General features: G+C 34.7%; 1 protein-coding gene across 3 annotated transcripts in view; it reads right to left on the bottom strand.

Annotated features, from left to right (window-relative positions):
• LOC149784383 (uncharacterized) overlaps positions 1-27,224 on the bottom strand; it is a 108,263-nt gene that overhangs the window by 19,925 nt on the left and 61,114 nt on the right. For all 3 annotated transcript variants that reach the window (XM_089932445.1, XM_089932444.1, XM_089932446.1), the window contains exons 2-18: positions 25,177-25,567; positions 22,278-22,319; positions 17,972-18,081; positions 15,982-16,049; positions 15,052-15,218; positions 13,469-13,624; positions 12,867-13,043; positions 12,211-12,447; positions 11,564-11,653; positions 9,557-9,667; positions 8,856-8,966; positions 8,033-8,149; positions 6,370-6,480; positions 5,488-5,605; positions 5,066-5,164; positions 2,582-2,631; positions 1,981-2,149 (exon numbers count right to left, since the gene is read on the bottom strand). In XM_089932445.1, coding sequence (XP_089788571.1) covers positions 1,981-2,149; positions 2,582-2,631; positions 5,066-5,164; positions 5,488-5,605; positions 6,370-6,480; positions 8,033-8,149; positions 8,856-8,966; positions 9,557-9,667; positions 11,564-11,653; positions 12,211-12,447; positions 12,867-13,043; positions 13,469-13,624; positions 15,052-15,218; positions 15,982-16,049; positions 17,972-18,081; positions 22,278-22,319; positions 25,177-25,567 — 2,324 coding nt within the window. The remainder of the gene's footprint in view (positions 1-1,980; positions 2,150-2,581; positions 2,632-5,065; positions 5,165-5,487; positions 5,606-6,369; positions 6,481-8,032; positions 8,150-8,855; positions 8,967-9,556; positions 9,668-11,563; positions 11,654-12,210; positions 12,448-12,866; positions 13,044-13,468; positions 13,625-15,051; positions 15,219-15,981; positions 16,050-17,971; positions 18,082-22,277; positions 22,320-25,176; positions 25,568-27,224) is intronic.

Below are 27,224 nucleotides of genomic sequence, written 5' to 3'. Positions count from 1 at the left end.
TCAGCCTCGGATGCGGGAGGTCGTGGGTTCGATCCCCGGCCGAGTCATATCAAAGACTTACATAAATGGTACTAACAGCTTCCTCGCTTAGCACTCAGCATTAAGAGGCTAGTGTTAGGACGGGTCGGCCTGGTGTCAGGGTGGGATATCATGCTACATATCTGCGTAGCATGATATCAAACCCAGTCAATATAAACTGCCATACGGTAGACATCGTAGCAATATGCCTGAAAATGTCTAAAGCTACGTTAAAAAATCCAAATCACACACACTCTTTACGGCTACAATGGTAATTGATGCAAGAGCAATCGTATAGAAGAAAGTGATTATGTAGTAGAAAGTGATTATATAGAGGAAAGTGATTATATTGTAGAAAGTGATTATATAGAGGAATGTAATTATATAGTAGAAAAGGATTATATAGTAGAAAGGGATCATATTAGAAAGTGATTAAGTGATTATAGTAGACATGGATTATATAGTAGAGAGTGACTATACAGCAGAAAGTGATTATATAGAAGAAAGTGCTTATATAGTAGAAAGTGCTTATAAAGGAGAAAGTGATTTTATAGCAGATAGGAATTATATAGTAGAAAGTGGTGATACAGCAGAAAGTAATTATATAGAAGAAAGTGACTGTATGGTAGAACGTGATTATATAAGTTGAAAGTGATTATATAGTAGAAAGGGATTATAAAGAAGAAAGTGATAATATAGTAAAAAGTGATTATACAGAAGAAAGTAATTTTGGCAGAATGTGATTATAAAGTAGAAAGTGATTATATAGTAGAAAGTAATTATATAGAAGAAAGTAATTATATAGTAGAAAGGGATTATATAGTAGAAAGTTCTTATAAAGTGACTATATAGCAGAACGTGATTATATAGTAGAAAGTAATTGTATAAAAGAAAGTGATTATATAGTAAAAAGGGGTTATATAGTAGAAAGTGATTATATGGTAGAAAAATTGATTATATAAAAGAAAGTGATTCTATAGTAAAAAGGGGTTGTATAGTTGAAAGTGATTAAATATTAGAAAGTTATTATATAAAAGAAAATAATTACATAGTAGAAAGGGATTATATAGTAAAAAGTGGTTATATAGTAGAAAGGAATTATATAGTATAACGTGACTATACAGCAGAAAGTAATAATATAGAAGAATGTGACTGTATAGTAGAAATTTATTATATAGTAGAAAGGGATTATAAAGAAGAAAGTGATAATATAGTAGAAAGTGATTATATAGAAGAAAGTGATTATGTTGAAGAAAGTGACTATTCAGCAGAAAGTAATTATACAAAAGAAAGTGACTTAGAGTAGAAAGTGACTGTATAGTGATTATGTAGTTGAAAGTGATTATATAGTAGAAAGGAATTATATAGTAGAAAGTGATTATAGAGTAGAAAGGGTTTATATAGTAGAAAGGGATTATATAGTAGAAAGGAATTATATAGTAGAAAGGGATTATATAGTAGAAAGGGATTATATAGTAGAAAGGGATTATATAGTAGAAAGGAATTATATAGTAGAAAGGGATTATATAGTAGAAAGGAATTATATAGTAGAAAGTGATTATATAGAAGAAAGGAATTATATAGTAGGAAGGGATTATATAGTAGAAAGGAATTATATAGTAGAAAGTGATTATATAGTAGAAAGGAATTATATAGTAGAAAGTGATTATATAGTAGAAAGTGATTATATAGTAGAAAGGAATTATATAGTAGAAAGGAATTATATAGTAGAAAGTGATTATGTAGTAGAAAGGAATTATATAGTAGAAAGTGATTATATAGTAGAAAGGGATTATATAGTAGAAAGTGATTATATAGAAGAAAGGAATGATATAGTAGGAAGGGATTATATAGTAGAAAGGGATTATATAGTAGAAAGTGATTATATAGTAGAAAGTGATTATATAGTAGAAAGGAATTATATAGTAGAAAGTGATTATATAGTAGAAAGGGATTACTTACTCTACACAATGAGCAGCTGTAATGACAAACTGCGGACTGATGAGACTTCCACCACAAAAGTAAGTGCCAGCTATTTCTAGGCCCACGTGCCATGGCCATGCACCATAGTTGGCTATATCACCGTCTACTATCCAAACTTTATTCGTCATCACCAATGATTTACCACAACCTTAGGAAAATCACAAGAAGTATTGGCCTTAACTCAAACTAAATCCACTATTGGATATATATATATATATATATATATATATATATATATATATATATATATATATATATATATATATATATATATATATGTGTGTGTGTGTGTGTGTGTTAGATTTGAAAGACCTCTCTTATGCAAATCATGCTACCTATATGGTTAATATCTTCCGTTGCTTGAAAATATTTTAATGATAATCAGCATCGTAATACTGCCAATAAGGAAATGACATGTGATCTCTTCACTTTACTCTTTATGTTTCTACATTTATACATCTTTTATTAGTATCCTTATTTCTCTCCCTGAGTTTGAGTCGAAGCCTTTATGGGGATTGGAACACGTAAAATGCAAGTATTATTTGAAATTTTCTTCTAGGCTGACAGTTTTAAAATTTACCTCCAGGCTGACAGTTTAACTTCACCACTTTATTTTCTGGACAACTGAATCTGAAAAGAAAAGTTGATAAATAAAAAGGACAAATAGCTGTTTGACAGACAATATCGTCTTGATAAAAATCACACCCACACCCATATATATATATATATATATATATATATATATATATATATATATATATATATATATATATATATATATATATATATATATATATATATATATATGTGTGTGTGTGTGTATATATGAATGCATTCATACACGTATGCAACACATTAGCACCAATCTGGCTACACAGTGCCGAGAACGCTTCGGTATCCCCCAAAATGTACCAAGTACCACCAAAATCCCCCAAAGATGTATCAAATATCACTAAAATCCCCCAAAAATGTGCCAAGAGTTACTGACATTTCCCAAAAATGTACCAAGTATCACTGAAATCTCTAAAAATGTATCAAGTATCACTGAAATCCCCCAATCTGTACCAAGTATAAATGAAATCCCTCCCAAATGTACCAAATATCAATTAAATCCCCCAATATGTACCAAGTATCAATGAAATCCCCCAAATATGTACCAAGTATCAATGAAATCCCCCAATATGTATCAAGTATCACTGAAATCCCCCAAATATGTACCAAGTATCAATGAAATCCCCCAAATATGTACCAAGTATCAATGAAATCCCCCAATATGTATCAAGTATCACTGAAATGCCCAATATGTACCAAGTGTCTATGAAATGCCACAATATGCACCAAGTATAAATGAAATTCCCCCAAATATGTACCAACTATCAATGAAATCCCCGAAATATGTACCAAGTATCAATGAAATCCCCCAATATGTATCAAGTATCACTGAAATCCCCAATATGTACCAAGTGTCAATGAAATGCCACAATGTGTACCAAGTTTAAATGAAATTCCCCCAAATATGTACCAAGTATCATTGAAATCCCCCAAATATGTACCAAGTATCAATGAAATCACCCAAATATGTACCAAGTATCAATGAAATCCCCCAAATATGTACCAAGTATCACTGAAATCCCCAATATGTACCAAGTGTCGATGAAATGCCACAATATGTACCAAGTATAAATGAAATTCCCCCAAATATGTACCAAGTATCAATGAAATCCCCCAAATATGTACCAAGTATCAATGAAATCCCCCAATATGTATCAAGTATCACTGAAATCCCCAATATGTACCAAGTGTCAATGAAATGCCACAATATGTACCAAGTATAAATGAAATTCTCCCAAATATATACCAAGTATCAATGAAATCCCCCAAATATGTACCAAGTATCAATGAAATCACCCAAATATGTACCAAGTATCAATGAAATCACCCAAATATGTACCAAGTATCAATGAAATCACCCAAATATGTACCAAGTATCAATGAAATCACCAAAAATTATCAAATATCAATGAAATTCCACAATATGTACCAAGTATCAATGAAATCCAAAAGTAACTGCAAACCTGGTGGAAAACATTTATGTTATAAGCATTAATTGCAGCTGTGACTTGCAAAGTATTGTTGGAGTTCATGTCTGGTCGACATGTACAGTTTCTGATAATAAACATAATATAAACCAAGTTTCATAGTAATCTTCTGACAACTGAAAGACCAGTTGCGTTCACAGAATTCTGAGATATACTGCAATTAGTTGTAAGCAAAAAAGATCAATAATCCCGACTAAAATGGCATGAGCATAGTGAGTTGCCAATATGCGTATCTAGTTGTAGCTATCATATTTCATACACTGCATGCACTGATGGGCATAGTGAGTTACCAAATGCGTATCTAGTTGTAGCTATATTTCATACACTGCATACACTGATGGGCATAGTGAGTTGCCAATATGCGTATCTAGCTGTAGCTATCATATTTCATACACTGCATACACTGATGGGCATAGTGAGTTGTCAATATGCGTATATAGTTGTAGCTATCATATTTCATACACTGCATACACTGATGGGCATAGTGATTTGCCACCGCGTCAATGGGAGCGTACATAACAAACCCATTCAAACATAAATGCAACAACTATTGTGGTGAATTTTAGTAAGTCTACTAGCAATAAATAAATGGATTGTCCCTATTTCAGATTCTCTGTGGACCTAACGTTAGCAATGGAGGCAGGTCTCAAGCTCAGATTATATGCTAAAATAGTCTCCTCAATTATAAGAAACTAGTCAGTTGCAAATTTAGAAATGAAACGATAAAATCTTGTGTGATTTATGTGTTTGGGATATTAACTTTATTGAATTCCCCAAAATAAAGTGATACAATACTTAATATTGCTTGAAATTGGTGATAAACCCAGTAAAATAAAGTTTATAATCAAATAATCTTAATTAACCAAGTTTTGTATTATTAAATACTTAAATACTGGCAATTAATTATACTCAGGCTTTCTACAATTACAAATAACAGAATCCAAAGAACATCAGAGGAGACTTACATTATGCTGGCCTGTCCTAAATAAGTTGATATGGTTCCGTTTCCCAAACCAAAGTATTTTGCATATCGTACGACATAATCTTCTTTCGAAATGTAGTCACTGTAAAAAAATAAAAAGAAATAAAAGAAAAGAAATAAATAATAATAATAATAATAATAATAATAATAATAAAAACAGAAAATAAACATCGCTCAGATGAGATTCATCGATCAAAATGACCATTATATACCTTTATATTTAAGCATGGTATACAATCATTGATATTCTTTCTTTCATAATTATAATTACGATTGAGCTTTTCTCTACGGAGACGAATTGTTCCAAGCTACTTCTTGCCCAAGTGTCTTGTCAGCTTGTCAGTATTTAACTGGTATGAATCAAATTGTTAATCTAACTGCATTTTTCTTTTAGTCGTGACTTACCCTAGACCTAAGATATGACATGTGTGCGCGCCGTAAGCATCATCCCAAGTACTTGAGCACACTTGATATCCATAGCGTCCGAAAGGCAACTCCAGTAGCCCTTTCTCGTTTAAACTAACTGAAAGTACAGCCATAATTATTATTACTGTATACTGCCTTTCAAGAATCAAATTAGCTGAACATTTAAAACTCAAGCACTTGCATAGTGTCATGTCCATCGAAAGAAACTATATCAGTGATGAAATCTACTGAAATTGCGTGCCTAATTAAATACAGGATATTGCAGTTCCTAACAAGTAAACGTTTCACTTCAGCATTGTGTAAGATTCTGACGGTGCGTAATAAGATCATTATTGCTTCATACACATACGTGTCACGCTTGTCAACTTGCCATTGATTAGGAAGACAACGGAGTCATTTTTTCCTACATTTTTCCGTGAAATTAAAAAATTTCTCGGGTAATTGTTTTTTATTAAAAAAAGTCAGTAAGGACGTAATATTTTTAAAAAATTTCCTTTTCTTTCTTTTTCATTCATTTTTTTTATAATTTGTTTTTATTTTTCTAGGAGGAGGGGCTAGACAACATAGGTTTTCAACAAATACTCTCACTAATTTAAATCCATAAAGGTAAACTACTTTATCCAATATTACTTTCTAATATAACGTGATTGACGTTTTAGAACATAGGTGCATTTGAAGTCCAGTACCTCAAAAGGATTACTGGTGACATATAAGTATCCATATAGAGATAACCTGATTTATGTAAATATCATGAAATAATAATTTAAAAAAATGGTTACAAAAATGCTGACAGTTCTTTATATATTTTTATACTCAACAACTTCAGAATATAACTTAGGCACATGTATGGTAGTTACTTACTGCAGTTCCATTCGTCATAGCTGTTATTACAATCTTGCCTGTAATCACATTTTAGATCATAGGAGATGCATTTGCCATCAAGACAAGAGAAACTGTCATTGCTGCATGGTTCTGAAATAATGTGATGCTGAACCTGAATACAAACCTCAAAGAACACGGTGTGAGGGGAGTGAACAGTTATCTAATACAAGAAATTTTAATGATGAAACACAATACGCATCGAATGCGGAAAGAATGCAGTTTTAACGTGTCGAAAAAAAGAATCAGTCTATGAGTTTCTCAGAAATGTGAAGTAAAATAGCAGTTTTGTTGTCATGGAGATTTTATCAGTACATCCAAATTCCTACGAAAAGGCTTCACATAACCTTACGCTATATAAATTTTATAAATGTTTAAGTATACCTGGAAAGAGTCATTTTACTGAAAGGTGATTTTTTTTAAGGCTTGCGATGTTTTCTCTCAATTACATTTTTGCTAAATCACAAACATTGTTGGTTCAACGCGATTATTCATCACATGATGTACATGGTGGCCAGTATACTACCAGCCTAACAAGCGCGGGGCCATGTATGGATGACTTTGGCGGGGCCACCTGAATTTACGCGCGGCCCCCCCCCCCCCCCGAGCACGGCATTTAGAAATAAACCTTTAAACAAGTTTTATATGATATTGAACTTAAAATTATCTTCCATTGCCTTAAAATTACTTTCCCTCAATATATATATATATATATATATATATATATATATATATATATATATATATATATATATATATATATATATATATATATATATATATATCAGGCAGCTCATGGGTAAGTATATCTGGTGGGGAGAGAACCCTGGAAATGCCACCGACCCAAGCGAAGTTACTGGCAAATTTCTCATATACCTACGTTGGCCGAGCCCGACTCTCGAAACCACGACGAGATGAGATGTTATTAATCTGTAAAGGCTAGCGCCTTTGTCCATTCGGACACCCTTTGCCCCTGTGAAAAAGGTGATGGAATCAAAGTGACAAGATTTCCAGATATAAATGCTTCACGTGATATTTTCGGATTTGACCAATAAGTATTTCTCCGTCTTTTTTTTTTCTTCTTCTTCTGACATTACTGGTGGCTTGGCACTATTTGTGCTGGACTTTTCAGTTTTGGGCTCTGGCGGACTATCGGGCCACTCACTTCCAAACATGCGTCAGCAATTAACTTTTTCAGATCAATAACTGATGGATACACATGTGTTTTCTTCTGACAGGATTAATACTAAAACAAGTGAGTGTTCTGAAGGATTTAATGTCATGGGTCAAAAGAAGAGGGTTTTTACTTACCATTCGCATACATAGGTCAGTCGAAATACATTTATTAATTACTAGCCGACTAAGTGGCTGATAGTCCGACAGAGAGGGAGGCTGGAAACTCCGAATACAAATAATGTCAAGCAGTAGTGTCAGAAAAAAGGCGAAGTACTTGTTAGTTCATTATTTTTATGGGTAGCAAAAAGTTATAATTTCCCAGGCTGAGGACCCTACTAAAGTTTTAAACTTTCGTTTATATTTTTGTGCATTTTGTCATTGTTTTGTCCTTAACATTCTACGGCTATCTTTTTTATTTGTTTGTTTTTGTTTGAGAAATAGCATTTATCAAGAGAAGCGGAATATTTACCACAAGTTACTTCGTCCGTTCCATTTTCACAATCTTTAAATCCATCGCATAACCACTCCTTCATAATACATTTGCCACTGCCGTCTTCACATGACACCTTACCATTGGTACACCCTTCTGGAATAGTGGGCATCAAGTACAAAAGAAGCGTCATAGTCAAAACTAAAGCTATTAAATAAAGTCTTTAATAAACCAACCGCCTAATGCAAGGCTTCTAACATACTCCATTACAACAGTCGTACAGTATTTCAATAACACTATTCAAGCCTTCTGACATAACAAATTACAACAGTCGTACAGTATTTCTATAATAATATACAAGCCTTCTGACAACAAATTACAACAGTCGTACAGTATTTCTATAATAATATACAAGCCTTCTGACATAACAAATTACAACAGTCGTACAGTATTTCTATAATAATATACAAGCCTTCTGACATAACAAATTACAACAGTCGTACAGTATTTCTATAATAATATACAAGCCTTCTGACATAACAAATTACAACAGTCGTACAGCATTCCTATATGGTTCCTCAAAATGTATGTAAGAGATTGTTTACTCGGAGGCAGGTCCAGCAATAAGATCATGTCCCTTAAACAAAGAAAGGAAGAGTAATCTCCCTTTTTAAAGTTTTATCCACAAAAGAATAAGACATTTTTAATTTCAATACTCACACACTGATCATAAAACTTTCATTGATAAATGGATATATATATATATATATATATATATATATATATATATATATATATATATATATATATATATATATATATATATATATCCATCTTTGTGTAAAAGAATAATACTACTTACGACAATTACGTTCATCGCTACCATCTGGGCATTGCTCCTTGCCATCACAGCGTTCAAATAACTTTATACACATGCCCATTGCACACTGGTACTGATGACTGGCGTCACATCCTATTTAACAAAACCGCGTGTGAAATGATAATCAAATACCTATCAATGTATTGACCTAAGATACACAATTCCATTTGTCCTAATAAAAAAATTCCCAGTGGGAAGCTTCTAATACAAAAGAACATTTGAATTCAAATAAGATGCTTTTCCGCTGATTATTGTGAGAAAAAATGGTAGTCCGTATGTACTCAAGCACCAATAACAACAAAAGAGTTTTATATAAATTGTGAGAAGCAGCATTTATGGAAGTGTCGTTCCATGAAATCAGAATCTGTATCAAGTCTTGAGATTGATCTGTTAACATGTATTGACCTACTTGAAATAAAGGACACACAATATAAGCAAGTCAACTTCATGGTTGATTCAAAGATCAAAGACCAAAAAAAAAAGATAAAATAAAATGGCAAGTGTCTGGTCTCGCACGAGTGCCATTTTGTGAATTAAAGAAAGTAAACAATTTTTTAAAAAAAATTATAGTTCATATAGCAGTTTAATAATGAAAAGAGCTAACAATTTTAATTTCTTTCCCATCTGTGAATTAAGTTTTGTACTTATAATGTTTATAGAACATGCTTTAGTAAGTTTCTTACGGCAGTCAAATTCGTCTGACCAGTCCCCGCAGTCGTTCTGTCCATCACACACGGAGCTATTGCTGATACATCGGGACACACCGACGCACGAGAAGTTACCTGCATCACAATCTGACACAAGAAACAAAAAATACAAGATAGTATTACAATGTTATCAGAATTTTACGTTTGCTCGAAACTAACTGGTCATATACACATACACACACAAATTAACAACGGATACAATGTACACATGATATGAAGGCATCGGATAAAATGTACCGGTACACCTGATATGAAGGTATCGGATAAAATATACACATGATACGAAGGTATCGGATAAAATGTACACATGATATGAAGATATCGGATAAAATGTACACATGATATGAAGGTATCGGATAAAATGTACACATGATGTGAAGGTATCAGATAAAATGTACACATGATGTGAAGGTATCGGTTAAAATGTACACATGATGTGAAGGTATCAGATAAAATGTACACCTGATATGAAGGTACCGGATAAAATGTACACATGATATGAAGATATGGGATAAAATGTACACATGATATGAAGGTATCGGATAAAAAGTACACATGATGTGAAGGTATCAGATAAAATGTACACATGATATGAAGGTAACGGAAACTCTTCAGATGGTTCATTTCATCACGAAATCGGATTTTTGTTCACTATAGTGTTAGATATGCTACAGCTAAGAAAGTTGTTCGAGTAAAATATTTTCATTAAAAAAAATTGAACCATCCCAACTTTGAGTTGTTTGCTTTTAATGCCACTGTGTCTTTCTTTGGCCATCGAGGACTTAAGATTGTGGCGATTTCTGACACGATTAATTTTGTCATTGCTAGAAGTATAACTGGAGGGGGGGGGGAGATCAATCATGCTATATCTGGGAAGGACAATTACAGCATCAGTTCCCATTTTATCTATATAATCCTAAATATCTGAGTAGTATGTAAAACGTTTGTTACGTTCTACATGGAAATACTGTAATCACAGGTTTCAATTGCTTAGTACATAAGGCCATTGCAAACAAACAGACACTGTGACGTCACAGTCTCTTATGACGTCCACTGTGCCAGTGGCAATATAGTGCCTTCAAACTATTTATTTTGCAGAAATACAAATAATTTTCTTTTTTATTTCGTTCGGGTTTTGAAGACTATATTCTACATACAAGATGTTACGGATAATACGCAAGACTTCTTCAGGCATCATTGCTTGCATCGACTTCCGTTGTATTCTATCATTTGATAATGCCATGAGTTAGAATAAAACTAACACACCTTATGTTGCATATGTTGACATAACGAAGCATGTAGGCAAATATCACTTTCAAGGTATATTTTTGCCGACGGGTGATTCAAAAAGACTTTATTTCTCTAACATTACAAAGTTACGGAGTCGCTAAAATTGAATGACGTAGTAGTGTTACGGTTTGCAGTAAATAAAAAGCCAGGTGAATGCATATACCAAGGTTATCAGTACATCAGTTCGATCTGGTTGCTTGTATCACGTTGAGTTAGACAGCGAAAGGACACCGGATCCCGCAAGACCTGAAGGACCGAGCATGATCGAAGGTCCTTCCGCTATTAAACTTGATGCGCGTGATACACCCCTTTCCGATGAAGTTACTTTACTGATAATGTTTTATGTACCCTAAACAATTCTTTTAGAGCAAAATACATGTTTTAGATTGCTTATGTTGTTTCTGATGCTGTTCTTGTATTTTTAGTTTATACATCTGCTTAAATTGTACATTGCATATTAATATGGCGTAACGGTTGAACTACCGTTGTTAGGTGACGTCATCCTCGACATGCTGTCCGATATCACGGTATAAACAACTCTCAAACTGACCAAGCTCGTCGCATGCTTATCGAAACAACTTGTTTACTTGAGATATCAGACGGTGCCCATGTAGCATAAAATTATATTCTGAACCCAAGTCAGGTCTCGCAATGTATACATGACTAATCATTCTGTTAATAGCAAATCAGTACCTGCTCTTGTTACGTTAGGTGTCAGACAGTCATTTTCTGGAAAGATGTCACACGGGACGTAGGAGAGGTCGGGGCAGGCGTCTACCACATCTGTAATTATAATATTTTTCAGCCTTTTAGAACTGATTTGAATTTTAGTAATACTTTTTAAAATTTGCTTTTATATGAATGAAAAGTAGGATAGCTGAGGGAATCCCATTATCATTGTAATTAATTGCATTTCCCTGAGGCAAACCGTGCATAGATATTTCACACTCAATCAACTTGATAAAAAAAAGTCCCTATGAAATTGAAATGAAAGATGTATCTGTCTTAATAGTTTTTATATATAAAAAAAAGTAAAATTAAAAAATTACATGACGGAGCACTTGACAAACAACAGACGGAACATCTTAAACATGAAGCTATTTTCTCGTGATGCATTATTATCTTCAGTTTGTTGTAATAAATCTTGCAATTGTATAAACTGCAACTTATTAACCGTTGCAAAATTACTTCCTGTAGCTCTGTATTTATTTAAATATGCTATTCGTGCTGTCATAAATGTGTCTGGCAATGAATCTTGCTGACAGGGCTCAAAGACATGCCCAAACCATTTTGTTTTAAAATATTAATAATCCTTACAGAGAATGAAAATGAACAGCTACCTTGACAGAGGCGCCTGCATGGTTTCTTTTGGACGCCTCCGTGGCATAGAGGAAACTGTACGCTACAGATAAAGTACATAACATCAGGAGAACACTGACTGTGAGCAGAGCTCTTCATAAACTTTTCATAAGTCTCGCTTGCCTGACTCTGGCTCGTCTCATCCAGTAGATTTGGAAACATGGTAAAATTGAACCCTTTGTCGGTACAATCTTGTAGCAAAGTTACTTCACAAAGATCTGTTTTAGAAGAAAGTTGCAATGTTTATTAATGACATCAAGCATTTGTCAAATAGATATCAACACTGCATATTACACTGCATATTATGAAATTACTGGAAGCTACATAACAAAGTACTACCTGACCTTACCAGGTATTATTTGAATACAAATCTGAAATAATAAATGAAACCAACGTTTGTGCTCCAACGTTTGTGCTCCTATTTTCTCATTTTCAATCAGGTAATTTCTTGGCAAGTTATACTCTGTACCACAAAAGAATTCATTACTCTTTTTATTTAAATCAAGAAAGGAGCTTAATAATTTTTGTATAAAATCCCGAGCTTCATACGTCTCATTCATCACTACTCTCTTACGCCATATTTTGGTCAGAATATAAAAATGCAGGAACTTTTGAGTGTGACAGATACAGCTCTTACCGGCAGCCGAAGTGACTTTTGTTGTCGGAGTTGTCGTCATACTGCGCGATACAGAGAGCGTGCTGGATTTTGTTGATGTGGACACGGTTGTCTTCGTTATTTTTGTCGTTAAAATATCTGGCGCGGATGTTGTTGCAGACATAGCGCTAGCTGTTGAATTACGCTGAGTTGTAGTGGCTGGAATGACATATCGTGCAACAAATTCACAACATATAAAAATGAATTAGACTTAGATTATTTAAAAAATTAAACATACCCTTGCATTAAAGTCGTTTTGAAATTCAGTGGCATTCAGTACCATAAATTCACATGATGTTACGGATACAAAACTATGTGCTTATTTTGTTCCAAATCGGCGGAAAGAACGAGTTTGTTAAGATATGGGAATAAATCAAGGTCATCAGGCCTGGACGTATTCAAAAGTCATAAGAGATCAATTATTTCAACTTTGCTCTTATCAAGAACGAAGCTGTAGGTCAAGTCAATTTTGAACAAATAAAAATCCCAACCACACTATATCGCAGACACTGCTACAAATGAATGGTACATCGTTGCTATGGTAACAATGTAGGAACTTTAGGTATGAAAGATACTGCTCTTACTAGCATATGTGGTGGTGACTTTGTTTGTCCCAGTTGCTGACACAATGCGTGTGACAACAGTAGGTGTGCTGGATTTTGTTGATGTTGCTGCAGTTGAAATAGTAGTAGTAGCTGTCGAATTACGTTGAGGTGTGGTGGCTATAGTACTTGATGGAACTGGAATGAAATATCATGTACTAAAATTACTATAGGATTAAATGATCACGGTTGGGTATTTCTCGATGTGTAAATTTTACCTAATCACTCACAAAGTAAATATAGTCCGAAGGACTTTATGTAAACTTTGTGAGTGATTAGGTAAAATTTACACATCGATAAATACCCAACCATGATAATTTAATCTTTATAATTCCAGTTTACTTTCTTTCTAACATCAGAACAGCAGATTTAACCAACAAAACATCGACGTTTTTTTTTTCATTAGCCTCTTAACTGCGGTAGAATACATAGCCCTATCTGCGCTAGCCTAGTTTCCTAGATTCTTTTATACAGTGATACGGGGTAGAATGTCATTGCGGGTCATGCCAGTGATACACTGTTATGATCAATATTTTAATATATAAAAAAATGATTGTTGCGGTTAAACTAGGAATATTTCTTCTTTTTTTTAAAATTACGTTTGCGTATGGCACGTGTTGTTATAGCAACGTCGCTGTTACTTTCTACGCATTTCGAACTTTCAAAAGCAAAATCGTGTCCATTTTTAGTAACATCCCTTGGTTGACATATGACCTTGACCTTTAATAACCGCTGATGTAACATGTTGTCGAGGTAAAATGCAATAATTTCCGAAGATTTGCTTCTAAAGCCTGCCATATGCCTTCTTCGGCAAAATGGGTCAGTGTTGTAGTGCAGGAAGGTCTGTGCAATTACGTTGTTTTAACTTCTAATGGTCGATTTTGGCTGTAGCTTATCATTTTTTATAGGAAATGACAGGAGTGGGTGGGTGGCCGCTTGTTGTTATTATTATTAGGGTGTAAGGCGTTGCTATAGATAAAACTTAACATCAAATGATCTGGTAATAGGGAACCATAAGTAGTCCGCAGAATTTATCGAAGTGTAAAAAATTCCAGATCAGTATCACGTGACTGTTTACATCCATTCAAAGCGTAGAAAACGCAGTCTATTTATAAAAAATTGGAATTATAACATTAAAAGTATTAAATTTTGGATTCTTTGGATATTAAATATATTCTGACTATTTTGAAATTCGGTTTCATTTAGTAATATAATTTCATATAATGTAACTTATATAAAAGTATATGTGTTTTGTTCCAGGTCGGCGTAATGAACGATTTTGTTAAGATGAATAATAATAAGTCAAAGCCATTAAGCCAAGACAAGCAGAAATGTTGCTTTGTATTTGTTGCACATGTGGAATTCAAAACAAATACGGATTTATAACAATTCCATTCGTTTCAGTGAAAATATCGATGCAATGACGTCAGTGACAACACCTAAATAGTTCGAGTCTGGGCGTGCGAGTACATAAATGCTGATTAAACGTACGTGTCGAACGTCAGATGGGCCAGGTAAGTTGTAATAAATAATGCAATTTACTGCACAGCATATTTTCTACGTACCTATCATATGCACTGTATCTACTTCTATGTCAAGACTGGTGTCGCGTTTTCTGGCCTTCTCTTTTAACGAGTCTTCAACTTTTATGGAAAACTCTTGAACATTATCATTCAGTCGAACATAGGCGGGATTAAATGTCATATTGAAATGAACGTTTATGCTTCCTGGACTGCAAATAAAAGGGGGATACAAAATGGTAGATATTTTATTATTATCAATAGAATTTTAAAAGATCTATGTCAACGTTTAAAATGACTTGCCAAAAGTTGACCTTACAAGTATAATATCATTCTTACAACAAAAAATAACGCAGAAACATTACGCTGCCTAGAGAGGAGATGAACAGAATTACCATGTAAAAATACTACAACAGAATTACCATGTAAAAATACTAAAACAGAATTACCATGTAAAAATACTAGCCTCGTTTGAGTATTTTGAAGAAAAATGTTTAAGCCATATGAAAAGATTTTTTAATGAATCAGCGTGTGGCTAATTAGGCGTAGCAAGAGAAGACTGAGTGTGTTCAAATACTGAGTGAATTTCTGAATGAATTCAGAAAAAGTTAACGAAATAATTATATATATATTGGCTTACATAACGAAGAGACACCTATTAACTAAATTTGTATCGTTTATTAGATGAAGAATAATCAACAAACATTTGTATAGCTTACTAAATTACGAATAGACAACACACATTGTTATGGCTTACTAAATCACCAATAATCACCAAACATTATTATGGTTTACTAATTCATGTAAAATCAAAGAAATTGTATGTTCTTACCTGTGAGTGTCACAGTAATTTTCAATTAATAACAATGATAAGCATGTACTAACTGATAAAAATGTACCTACTGATACGTATTTACTCATTGATACGTGTGTACTCGCTAATACAACTGTATCCGCTGATACGTATGTACCCACCTTAAATCAAGAACCGTAGTTTTGTTGTAATAATCCGATACGGATGTATTCCTCATTAATTCGTCCATCTTGAAAAGAAAAACACCATAAATGTAACTCAGACGATGAAACCAGTCTTTTTTCATACAGAAAACATTCGTTGTTGTTGTTGTTGTTGTTGTAGGGTTAAACGCCATTTTTCAGCACACGATAGGCTATACATGGCGGCCAGTATTAATGGTGGAGGAAGAACCCGGGAAATCCCCGGAAAGAACCACCGACCCTCGAGAAGCTACTGGCAAGCTTTCTCACATATCCACATTGGCCGAATCCAAGACTCGAACCCATGCAGACAGAGGTGAGATGGCAGTGATTCGTAACGGAGAGCGCTTTAGACCACTCGGCCACTCGGGGCCCCGAAAACATTCGTAACCTGCACAATAAAATATTGAACCAAATAAAATGTGTGGATAATACAGGTTAAACACATTTAAGAATACGTGGTCTGCAATATAATTAACAAGCATGTAAAACGTATCAATTCTTAGTCCTACAATGTAAGACATAGAACATTGTTGGTTTTGTTTTAGTGATGTATCGTACTATCCAAATAACGGCCTTGTATAGCGTGTTCCGATGTCGTTGACATCGGAACGAGTAGTCAACGTTTCAGGAATATCTCACAATTGGCAGCATATTTAATATATTTACTGCGTTGTCTTTATCCAGGCGGAATGAAAACATGACACTAGTAAATTGACGCATTTTCATGCTCCGTTGACATACATTTGAATTTGATGCAATGCGACGGTAGTCGAGGTATGCCGAAGCCTGTTTAAGTAGGATCATGTGGTGGATATATTTCTTAAACGAAACGAAACGTTGCTTTACAGTTCCAATGGGCATAATATATTCTTATTCGTTTCGTTAAAGAATAATATTTTAACTTAACCTGATTTCGGCATTCCCGGTTTTCGTCGCTTTCCAGCCAAATGAAATGTAGGCCAACGAAATTTGAAATCATGTCCTTTTCTTTTGTCAGAATTTTAATTCATTAGACAAAATACATCAGGGTAAGTAACGTCTGACAAAAATATTATAACTTTACTTTGTGCGAAAGCGTCACTATTGGTTGCCAGTTGTGTGTGATATTTCTAAAAATGTGACTTTGGTTCTACTGTTAGCCGACATCAAAACACGCTACACAGCGCCGTTATTTAGACCGTAAAATCCATCACCACCCCACCATCCGAATAAAAATATCGGGTGATGTGTCTTACGTTGTAGGACTAATACAAACTACGAAATCAAATGTGAACAAGCTATAAATACTGAAACTCGAACAATTATTTCATCTTTTAATTTCACAGCAACAATAGTAGAAACCTTGAAATTGATACAAATGGTTTTAGTTTCACGTGTTGTTTAAAGCTTTTTCATAAATGAGCCATATTTTTGTCGTCATAATAGGTATATTAACATAATGAAATAGCGTAGATTAGTTCTTTGACATGTACGTTAGTGGCCCAATGATCTCAGGAGCTCGCCTGCGATCTCACCTCTGTCCGCCTGGGTATGTGGGTATGTAAGAAAGCTTACCAGTAGCTTACCGTGGGTCGGTGGTCCTACTCGAAGATTTCCCGGAATCTTTCTCCACCAGATAAAGTGGACGTCACGTATAGACAACAATGTGCTGAATATGGCGTTAAACTCACGAAGGCAGCATCAACAACCTTTTGACCTCTCGACTCGATTAGAGCAGACTTAACACTTCAGCCGTAGCAGATTCGAAAGCTCAGATCTGATAATTTGCAATTCTAAGTGCTACGTGTACTGCACGAGCAATGCCACCCTATTCAATATTCGTAATAATTGTAATCAACATTGTCAAAGATAGACACATTTTTAGTTCATGGCTGACCCTTTTTGATAAGAAATAAACTACCCATTAAACTTTCAAATAATATGTTTAAATACAAACTGATACAAGAAAACACAAGTGCGAACTTACCTCGATCGTAAAATTAAAAACAAACTCTGTATATACAGCTGACGAAGAGTTGCTGAGGTCATTCCTCCACTGATCCCTGAGGCTAAGTCTCCCGTCTAGAACAAGATACTCTGGCAGATAGAAACAGCAGTAAATAAAAAGACTTGCAGCTTGCATCATAAGTACGATTCATGTTGCAGAGTTACATTCTCAATGTCAGAACAGCATCTACATAGGAAATCATTACTGTACTCCACGTATCCGGGATGCATTTTCTTGATGTTAATTAACACAGCCTGCTGTATAGTGTCTTGTAAAATCCGCTCATAACATATTTGTGAAATTCTAAGAACGTAGCGGCCACACCGCACTTTATTTATCATGACGGCCCCCTGGTTGGCTTCTGGCACCGATATCCACAGGAAACGGCTACACGCTTAATACAGCTGCCAAACAACAACTCCTATTACCACAACTCGGTAGGTATTAAGAGGTTTCAAGAATCAAGCCTATAGAAACATCTGGCTTCAAAATACGTGAAAATAGTGAAGAACAAGTGGGCGACTCACGTGTTTTCCCGAACAACTGGTTTCAATTACTAATTAATACACGCATTTGGCAAATGCTTGCCTTTACGTACAGTCCCTCGCTTCCGAGCTTTACTCCAAGTGTTTACGGTCAAAAGCTGTATATAATTTTTGTCAGTTTTATGTCGTTTTGTTTGCTTTAAAATGGTTGATACTTCATAATATATCTGATTTCATGGTAGAGTTAACACAGAGCAAGTTTGTAACTTTCCTGGACAACCTTTATTTCTTTTACTCAGTGTTCATTCATTTTATACATTGAGCTAGTCTGTCAGTAAATCCAGTGAGGGTTCAAGCAATGTACGGAACACCAAATCCAGCCAGGGTTCAGTGAATTACGGAACGGTAAATACATCCATAGAACATTAAATCCAATCAGGATTCAAGGAATGTACTAAACACTAACATTCTTGGCACGAATTCAAAATCAATTTTCTGTCGCATGTATAGATTACTAGATTTAACTTCACGTCAACTTAATTTATAGATAATTATAGAAAACGATTTTTTTTGTTCCCAGTAATATTATTAAAACATCATCAAAGTCCCGTTTTTCAAAGAGATATACATTCTGTCATTGAAATAATGATGCTAGGATTACTCAAATGTCACTGGAAATATCTGTGATAAATGTTTACATGCCTGCACCTCTTGCGTCCAGACGGGAAGGTAAGAAGATATGACTGAATTATTTATCGTCTGCCGGAAACTTAAAAAAACAGGAATATTCAGTTACCCGTATGTGATATAATTAATCATGTTTCCAGAGGCAGATCGGTGGGGATGGGTATCGGAACGTTTCCTAGAGTAAGTAAGATTTATTTCCCAGGTAGATGGTTGAAATTATGTTCTGAAAACACTTAAACCCATGAACAAACGGACCTCTAATGCGATTAGGCACACAGACCACTCGTCAGCTTGTTTACGTCTCATCACCACCACCACCATCAAATATTTCTGGGTCCGGCACTAAATTTGCACGTCAATGATTTGTCAAAATGATGAAGACATTTATCATAAAATCAGTTTGAAGTTTCTGAGTACTTTACGTATTTTTACTTAATCCGATAACTCTCTTCTGTTTAAGATGGCTAACTTCTTTTGCCCCAGAATTAAACAAAATCAAAATGACGTACAAAATATTATATAATATCGTGAGGGAGCTGTGTCATAATTGTGTATATCGCTAACATTTAATAGTAGATTTTATACTGACAGTATAGATTGAAGGTTATAAGGTCGAACGTGTCAGTTATGCAAACAATATGTTGCTTTACATCGACCGAAGTGCTTGCTCGGCGCGGTCACAATAATGAAGTGGTCTCATTTAAAATAGTCAAAGAAAGAGAATTTTCCCTACTTTGGGTGCAGAGTAGCGCGTTGTATTAATAGAAAAAATTACATTGCCTTCCCATAAACAAAAAATTATATGAGATTTGGGATGGGGGGTTACATTTATAAACTTTTAACAGTGTATACCAATGGATAGAAACAATTAGTAATACTGCGTCTGTCACTTGACCAACCCCGGGTCATCCTTTTATTTTTTTCTTTCAAATAACATTAGTTTTATGATTGATAAGTTCATTTTCGTACCTACTATCAGTTGGAAAGTTTTAGTTCAATACAACTGAAGACAAGTGAAACAAATAAATATGTGAAATCGGACTTGATTTTAAATCTTTCATGGGAGCTTAAACTATAGGTACATGATTCGACTGAATATTTTGGGAAACTATGAAATAGTATAGAAGGTCTATTACTACAGATGTTTCGGTGTGTGCCTCTGTGTGTGTGGGGGGGGGGGGTGTGTGCGTGACTTGTCACAAATTTAATTGAACTATAACTTACCCATCTGACAGTCGGGTACCATGCCATTTTAATTAGAATTTTCCTCATTCACAAACTAGTTACTGCATACATGACTGCTTACGTAGTCTTTACTTCATATATTCATTGGTACCATCAAAACACATTTCAATGTAAGAATACTGAAAGACCCAGGATGAGAATTCATAACCGGAGCTTGGCATACCACAACGACCTCTTTTCAGTTCAAGTAGTTTTAAGGTAACATTAACACGTGATATTTTAAGGGTAAACGGAAACCCCGCTCATTAGGAATGACTCTATTATCCGAAAACAAACTAGGACAAAAAACCCAGATGGGTTTGGAGCGGAGGATTTCATATCATGACTCCGGGTGTTTCTCCCTACCTACAAGTCTCCCTCGCGATTCTCGACAAAACTAGACGTTATAATAAATATTTACTTCAGAATAATACATTTACTGCTAAATATGTCTCAGAATTCTACATTCATAAAAAGACCTACTAAGTCATGTTTTAACCGGACCAGCCAAGTCATGTTTTAGCCGGGCCAATCACGTCATGTCATATCCTGACCAATCAAGTCATGCTATAAGCCTGACCAATCAAGTCATATCATACCATGATGATCAATCAAGTCATGTTATAACCTGACTAATCAAGTCACGTTATAGCCGGACTAATCAAATCGTGCTGTAGCAGGACCAATCAAGTCTAGTATAGTCCGACCAGTCAAGTCTATTTATAGTCCGACCAGTCAAGTCATGGTATAGCCTGACCAATCAAGCCATGTTATAATCTGGACCAATCAGGTCGTGTTATAGCCCTTACTGATACAGTTAGAAGAAGTATTGTGTTATTTTATAGTCGAATGGCTGCCCACGACTTTAATTCAAAAATCATCAAGTTCTCTTACCGTTACGTGTCACAAACAAAATACCCTCTGAGCATTTTATTTTCCGTTTGTTTTTTCGTCGTTTCAACTTGTGGAACAATTTGTTTAAAATATTCTATAAAATGACGAAATTTTCGTCACACAGAAATGCAAAACGTATATATATATATATATATATATATATATATATATATATATATATATATATATATATATATATATTTGTATTGGACTGCTTCTTGACACCTGGAAATATAAATGTTGTCGAAATAAAGATTTTATGACTGGAAAACATTAGATTGTGTTTGATACAGTCAAAGAATCTCGTCTGGCACTTTTGTTGCAAGATCCTTTTCAAATTCCATGTTCTTGACTTTAACTTTTAGGGCAGATTAAAACAACACAGAAATCTGGCCCATGAACAGTAATTATATTAAAGAAATTAGTGTTTGCTGCTCTCAAGTAGTCTTAGAAAATGCAATCTCGCCCTTGGCCGAAAAAGGTTGTTCACCCCTGTTCTATAGAAATGACGATGGCTTCAAGGACAGTTTGTCACCTCAGCCGGATGAGATATCGCTTAAAATACCCAACTGTATAAACTGTCATATGGAGTTAAGCGTTATACAAACGTAACCATATCTAAGCAGATATGCAAAATCTCTAACCTTGCCCCCATGGTTTAACTGAAATCAGATGCCCACTTTTAATTATTAAAGGAAAGTTCCTAATTAAGATCTACCGATGTACTGAGAAACAGAGAAACATTAAGTTTATTTAAAAACAAGAACCATACCACCTATTGATGTACCGCCAGGGGAAAATAATGTTTCTAAAAGGCCTGGATAACAAAATAGAGAGGAAGAACCCATTAACCCTTTAGCCGACATTCTCTATATATAAATCATGATCAAACCATTTCTGTCAGAGCACAAAAAGTGTGATGTTCCAGATAACGTTTATGTTGAAAAGCCAACATTATGATTTTTTGTTCTATAAATAGAAGCAAATTATTTTACCTGCTTGTCTTATGGGTTCCGTCGTCCCAGTTTTAGCTTCCTCTGTAAATAAACTACTCAGTTATTCAAGGAATCCCAAGATAACAATCATATGACTTAAATATGGAAACTACAATGAATGGGAAAACTCTAGCGGATTACACACACACACACACACACACACACACATTTAATAGCGTTTGCTCAGTTGAGGAAAAGGATCGGTGGAGGAGTTCACTATTCGTTTGATCTTTGTAACAGATTTTGCCTACACAAAGTACTTCTTTATTTTTCCAAAAAGATTCCGTCCGGGAAGGGGAGACATTCAGACTCCCACCTACTGAAGTCTAACTAAGGTGAACCTGAAGTACATTTTCCCAATTCTGATTGACGACTATCTCGAAGGAACGTAGAACTTGGATCTTATCTGGACCCCCATGGACAGAGAAACTGTGTAGCGAAGCAGAACATTTAACACGCATTGATGTGCAAGTAATTGGTAAAATTCGAGCTATACAGATAGTGCAATATTACGTACATGTATTACAATATATCGACATCCCTAATACATAGTCACTCACGTAATTTTAGCGCCGAGTAGTTGAAGCATGTAGGAACAAGTAATTGGGCTAGAATTTTGTTCCTTGTGACCGTGTTCATACATTATTCATACATCTTGGCCTCTTTTAATTATGACGCAAACTAGCCGGCTTTAGTCCCGTATGAAAGACCAAACATCGGTATGCAGAGAAATAAATATATTTCCCGCAACGCAGCAGGAATAGCTTTAAAATAGTTTTAAAATAAACTCTAAAACTGATTTTACTATCATGCCCTCGGATAATAGGTTATATTGAAATGCCTTCTTTTCAAGGTGGCTTTATTTCTAATTCAAGTGTCATAACTTGGAGGTGAATTATCTGAAGTAAGAAAGCCGAATGATTTGACACGTATTTCTTTATATATATTTGCGCACGCAGTGGAAGGATTGAGATAAAAAAGTTAAATTACAAATATATACTTTGATCCTTTTTATCACGTTTTATCATAGACACACGGATAAAATACACACAAACACATTATATATATATATATATATATATATATATATATATATATATATATATATATATATATATCGCAATGCTGGGTAACGAAAATTTAAAAAAGTGTTTCCGTATAGTGTGTTTTGGACCTAAAGTACTATCTTGTTCTCACCTTGGAATAAAAAAGAACACCAAAACGGTAACGTCTCATTAGAGCGCAAACCATTAGAGCTTATCCCACTAGAGAGCAAAAAATAGTTTTGTCCTACTAGAGCTAATCTTATTAGGGCGCATCCCATTAGAGCGCGAAGAACTAGTATCACTACAGCGCGAACTAATCAAAAGAATTTTGAAGAAACAGAGTATTTATTATTCTCGTTCGGGGGGTTGATCATTGATCTTTGCAATTTATTATTTTACGATGTGTATACTGTCCCTGGAGCTGGTTTCTTAGTTTTCCTTCCAGGTATATTTCTGTATGACATATACTTCCTTCTTCAGACACTAGGCCTTGCGACTGGTTTCTATAACATGGTCTCTAAATTATAGTGATCTTGACCAAGGATCAATCTATTACAGTATTGTGTTTGTGTTATTTATGTATCTATATTGTTTTATTCATGTAATATCGTGTTTGTGCTAGGAATGACCACTTTTATATTTTAATTTACATTAAATTTTTTATCTACTTGTTCATTTGCGTACAAAAAAAAGAATAAACCGGTGTAAGGTATAATGGTTGAATAAAATTATGTGCATTGATGGTTCTCTGGTTTCTGTCTAATTATTTTCTAATAGTGACGAGACCGCCGTTTTTGTACATATTATAATATATATATATATATATATATATATATATATATATATATATATATATATATATATATATATATATATATATATATAACATCAAACGTGACGCCAATTCAATCTTGTTGAACTTATTTTTGTCTCCGCGCCCTATTGGGAATGCGCTCTAGTGAGATTTGTTCGCGCCCTAATGGGATTAGCCCTAATGAGAATTTCTTTTCTTCAGCGCCTCACTGAGCGGCGCTCAAATGGGATGCGCTCTAGTGAGACCAAACCAACAAAAGACACATCGTGACACGCACTGACCAGTAAATGTTTTACATTTTGGCGCAAAATAAAACTGCCCGCAGTAATGACGAGGTCTACAGTAGAAACGAGGCACTGGTGTAGTTAGTTAATGATGAGGTCTAAAGTAAAAAGGGAGGCTCTGGTGTGCTTAATTAACAACGAGGACTAAAGCAAAAAGTGGCTCTGGTGCGGTTAATTAACGAGGAAATCGAGAGTAAAAAGAGAGGCTCTGGTGTGGTTAATTAACGATGAAGCTGAGAGTAAAAAGAGAGGCTCTGGTGTGGTTAATTAACGATGAAGTTGAGAGTAAAAAGAGAGGCTCTGGTGTGGTTAATTAACGATGAAGTCGAGAGTAAAAAGAGAGGCTCTGGCGTGGTTAGTTAACGATGAGGTCTAAAGTAAAGAGAGAGGCTCTAGAGTGGTTAATTAACGATGAGGACTAAAGCAAAAAAGAGGCTCTGGTGTGAATATTTAAAAATCAGATCTAAAGTTTAAAAAACGCTCTCTTACGGTTAACTAACGATCAGGTGTAAAGTAAAGAAAATGCTATGGTACGATGATTAATAATAGTTTTAGGAAGAAGATTTGCACTGTCTCGATAGTTCTCACTCGTCCTCGCTATAACTGACCACAGCTACATATATTATAGCTAACTTACGTTTTGTTTATGTAAATCACTAACCACTTCGTTATATAACCACCACCATCAATAATAATAATTATAATAATAATAATAATAATAAGTAATAAGTAATAATAGTTCAATATGGGCTCACCTCCAGTGTTGAAAACTTTAAACGCCAGTATGATAGCTATACCTGCCAACAGTGCTAGAATTAAGATTATCACTATGACAACAATACACACTGTTCTTGACCTTGGTTTATTAGACTTCTCTGACGAGTTTGGCTCATCGTACTTGTATTTTTCTTCTGGTGAATGGTTTGTATTAACATATGATTTAGGGGACTTTGGAAGATTATTTCCGTCTGAAATCATGAACACTTCAGGATGCCCTGTCTGAACTTCCTCCAAAAAACGAAAATGTCCATCAAAGTCTTTTCCGTCACGTGAAGTAGACTTAGACGAAGGTGAAGACTTGATGTTGTCTCCGAAGAATCCATTATTTATTGGTGACGTAGGGGGCGTTACAGTGAATTTCCCCGTCTGGAAATAAAGGAAGATGATGTAGTTTACAGTAAGTCTAGGAAAGAAATGTTGAAAATATGGCACATTACATGTAATAAAAAGTGAGACATTTCCAAACGTGTATTTCTATCGAAGTTGAATATTTATCATTGGTAAGCATAGTATTTCAATAAAATTTTTCTAATAAATAGAAGGGGAGTGGAATGAGGCATTAATGCAGAACATTCCCTTTAAAAAAAAGTATTCCGACATCTGTATTGATACACTTATGATACGACCATGGGCCCAAACCTGATACGACTTTTACCCAAATATGATTCGAATTCGGACCCAATTATATCAACAGAGCTCTTTCATGCAATACAAGTCTCTCAAGTGATAATTTTTCGCACATACAACATGTCTCTCAAGTGATAGCCTTTGTATATACAACCTATCTCTCAAGTAATAGCTTTTGTACATACAACCTATCTCTCAAGTAATAGCTTTTGTATATACAACCTATCTCTCAAGTGATAGCCTTTGTATACACAACCTATCTCTCAAGTGCTGGTCTTTGTATATACAACCTATCTCTCAAGTGATAGTCTTTGTGTACACAACCTATCTCTCAAGTGATAGTCTTTGTATATACAACCTATCTCTCAAGTGATAGCCTTTGTATACACAACCTATCTCTCAAGTGATAGTCTTTGTATATACAGACTATCTCTCAAGTAATAGATTTTGGCGTACACGGTATGTCTTTCAAGTGATAGCCTTTCACATATACAACACATCTCTCAACTGAGAGCCTATCACATATAAGTGTATGTTGCCTCCAACCGTTAGTGTGTACGATATGTACAAAAATGTCCACAGCAGGATGGCGTAGTGTAATCTATAAATAGTTCGCTATAACGCATCTCATTTTTCCTTCGTGACTTGGGTTCTGCGTTATTACTGCTGCATCTGTAATTCTTCTTCTTCTTCTTCTTCTTATTATTATTATTAATAGTAGTAGTAGTAGTTGGGGGGGGGTGCATTTCGTCAGTCTTGTTTTTTTTTATTGGTATAACCCTTCCTGTCAGGCGAAAATCATTGGTCACTCGCCATCTGTTCGTCATTGTATATTCGCTACCAGACCGTACGCTGTATTTTGTACTTATAAAACTTATTATAGTGCCTCCGTTTAACACTGTCATGGCCAGGATCAACTTTGATCCATATTCACGCATATTGCTGAGACATTTGGAATCTGGGTTTTGACGCATTCGTCTCAACGAGCGGATTCCCGCTTCTACACAGTTCTGTGCACACGATCAAACAAATAGATAATATGGCTTTGACATTCTGTAATGTTATAATGTATGCGCTTAGTCCGAACTATTTGACCAAAATGTTTGTGGCACGAGAATTCTGCCAGGTACACCGAAGCCTGTATTGCGACTCCCTTAACTTGAGTGCTCGCTGAGACCCAGTTTTAAAACATTCGAGCGTAAACTGAGCTGCATGTTAGAGATTTGAAAGTTGACATTTATTTAGTAAAAGAATGTTTTAAAATTTAATTGGGGAATTTATTTATTTCAAACTAAATAGATTTTATGTCTTGAGGTTGAGTGTTTACAGATGTTCAGGAGTTTGGTGACAAGTGACAAATATTTTGATGTAACCTGGTAAGGAACCTTCTATCAAA

Source organism: Sinohyriopsis cumingii, chromosome 14 (genome assembly GCF_028554795.1).
Source record: "Sinohyriopsis cumingii isolate HCF-2022 chromosome 14, ASM2855479v2, whole genome shotgun sequence".
Classification (NCBI taxonomy): domain Eukaryota; kingdom Metazoa; phylum Mollusca; class Bivalvia; order Unionida; family Unionidae; genus Sinohyriopsis; species Sinohyriopsis cumingii.
The sequence above is the reverse complement of the archived record's forward strand: the minus strand, read 5'-3'. Positions and strand labels throughout refer to the sequence as shown.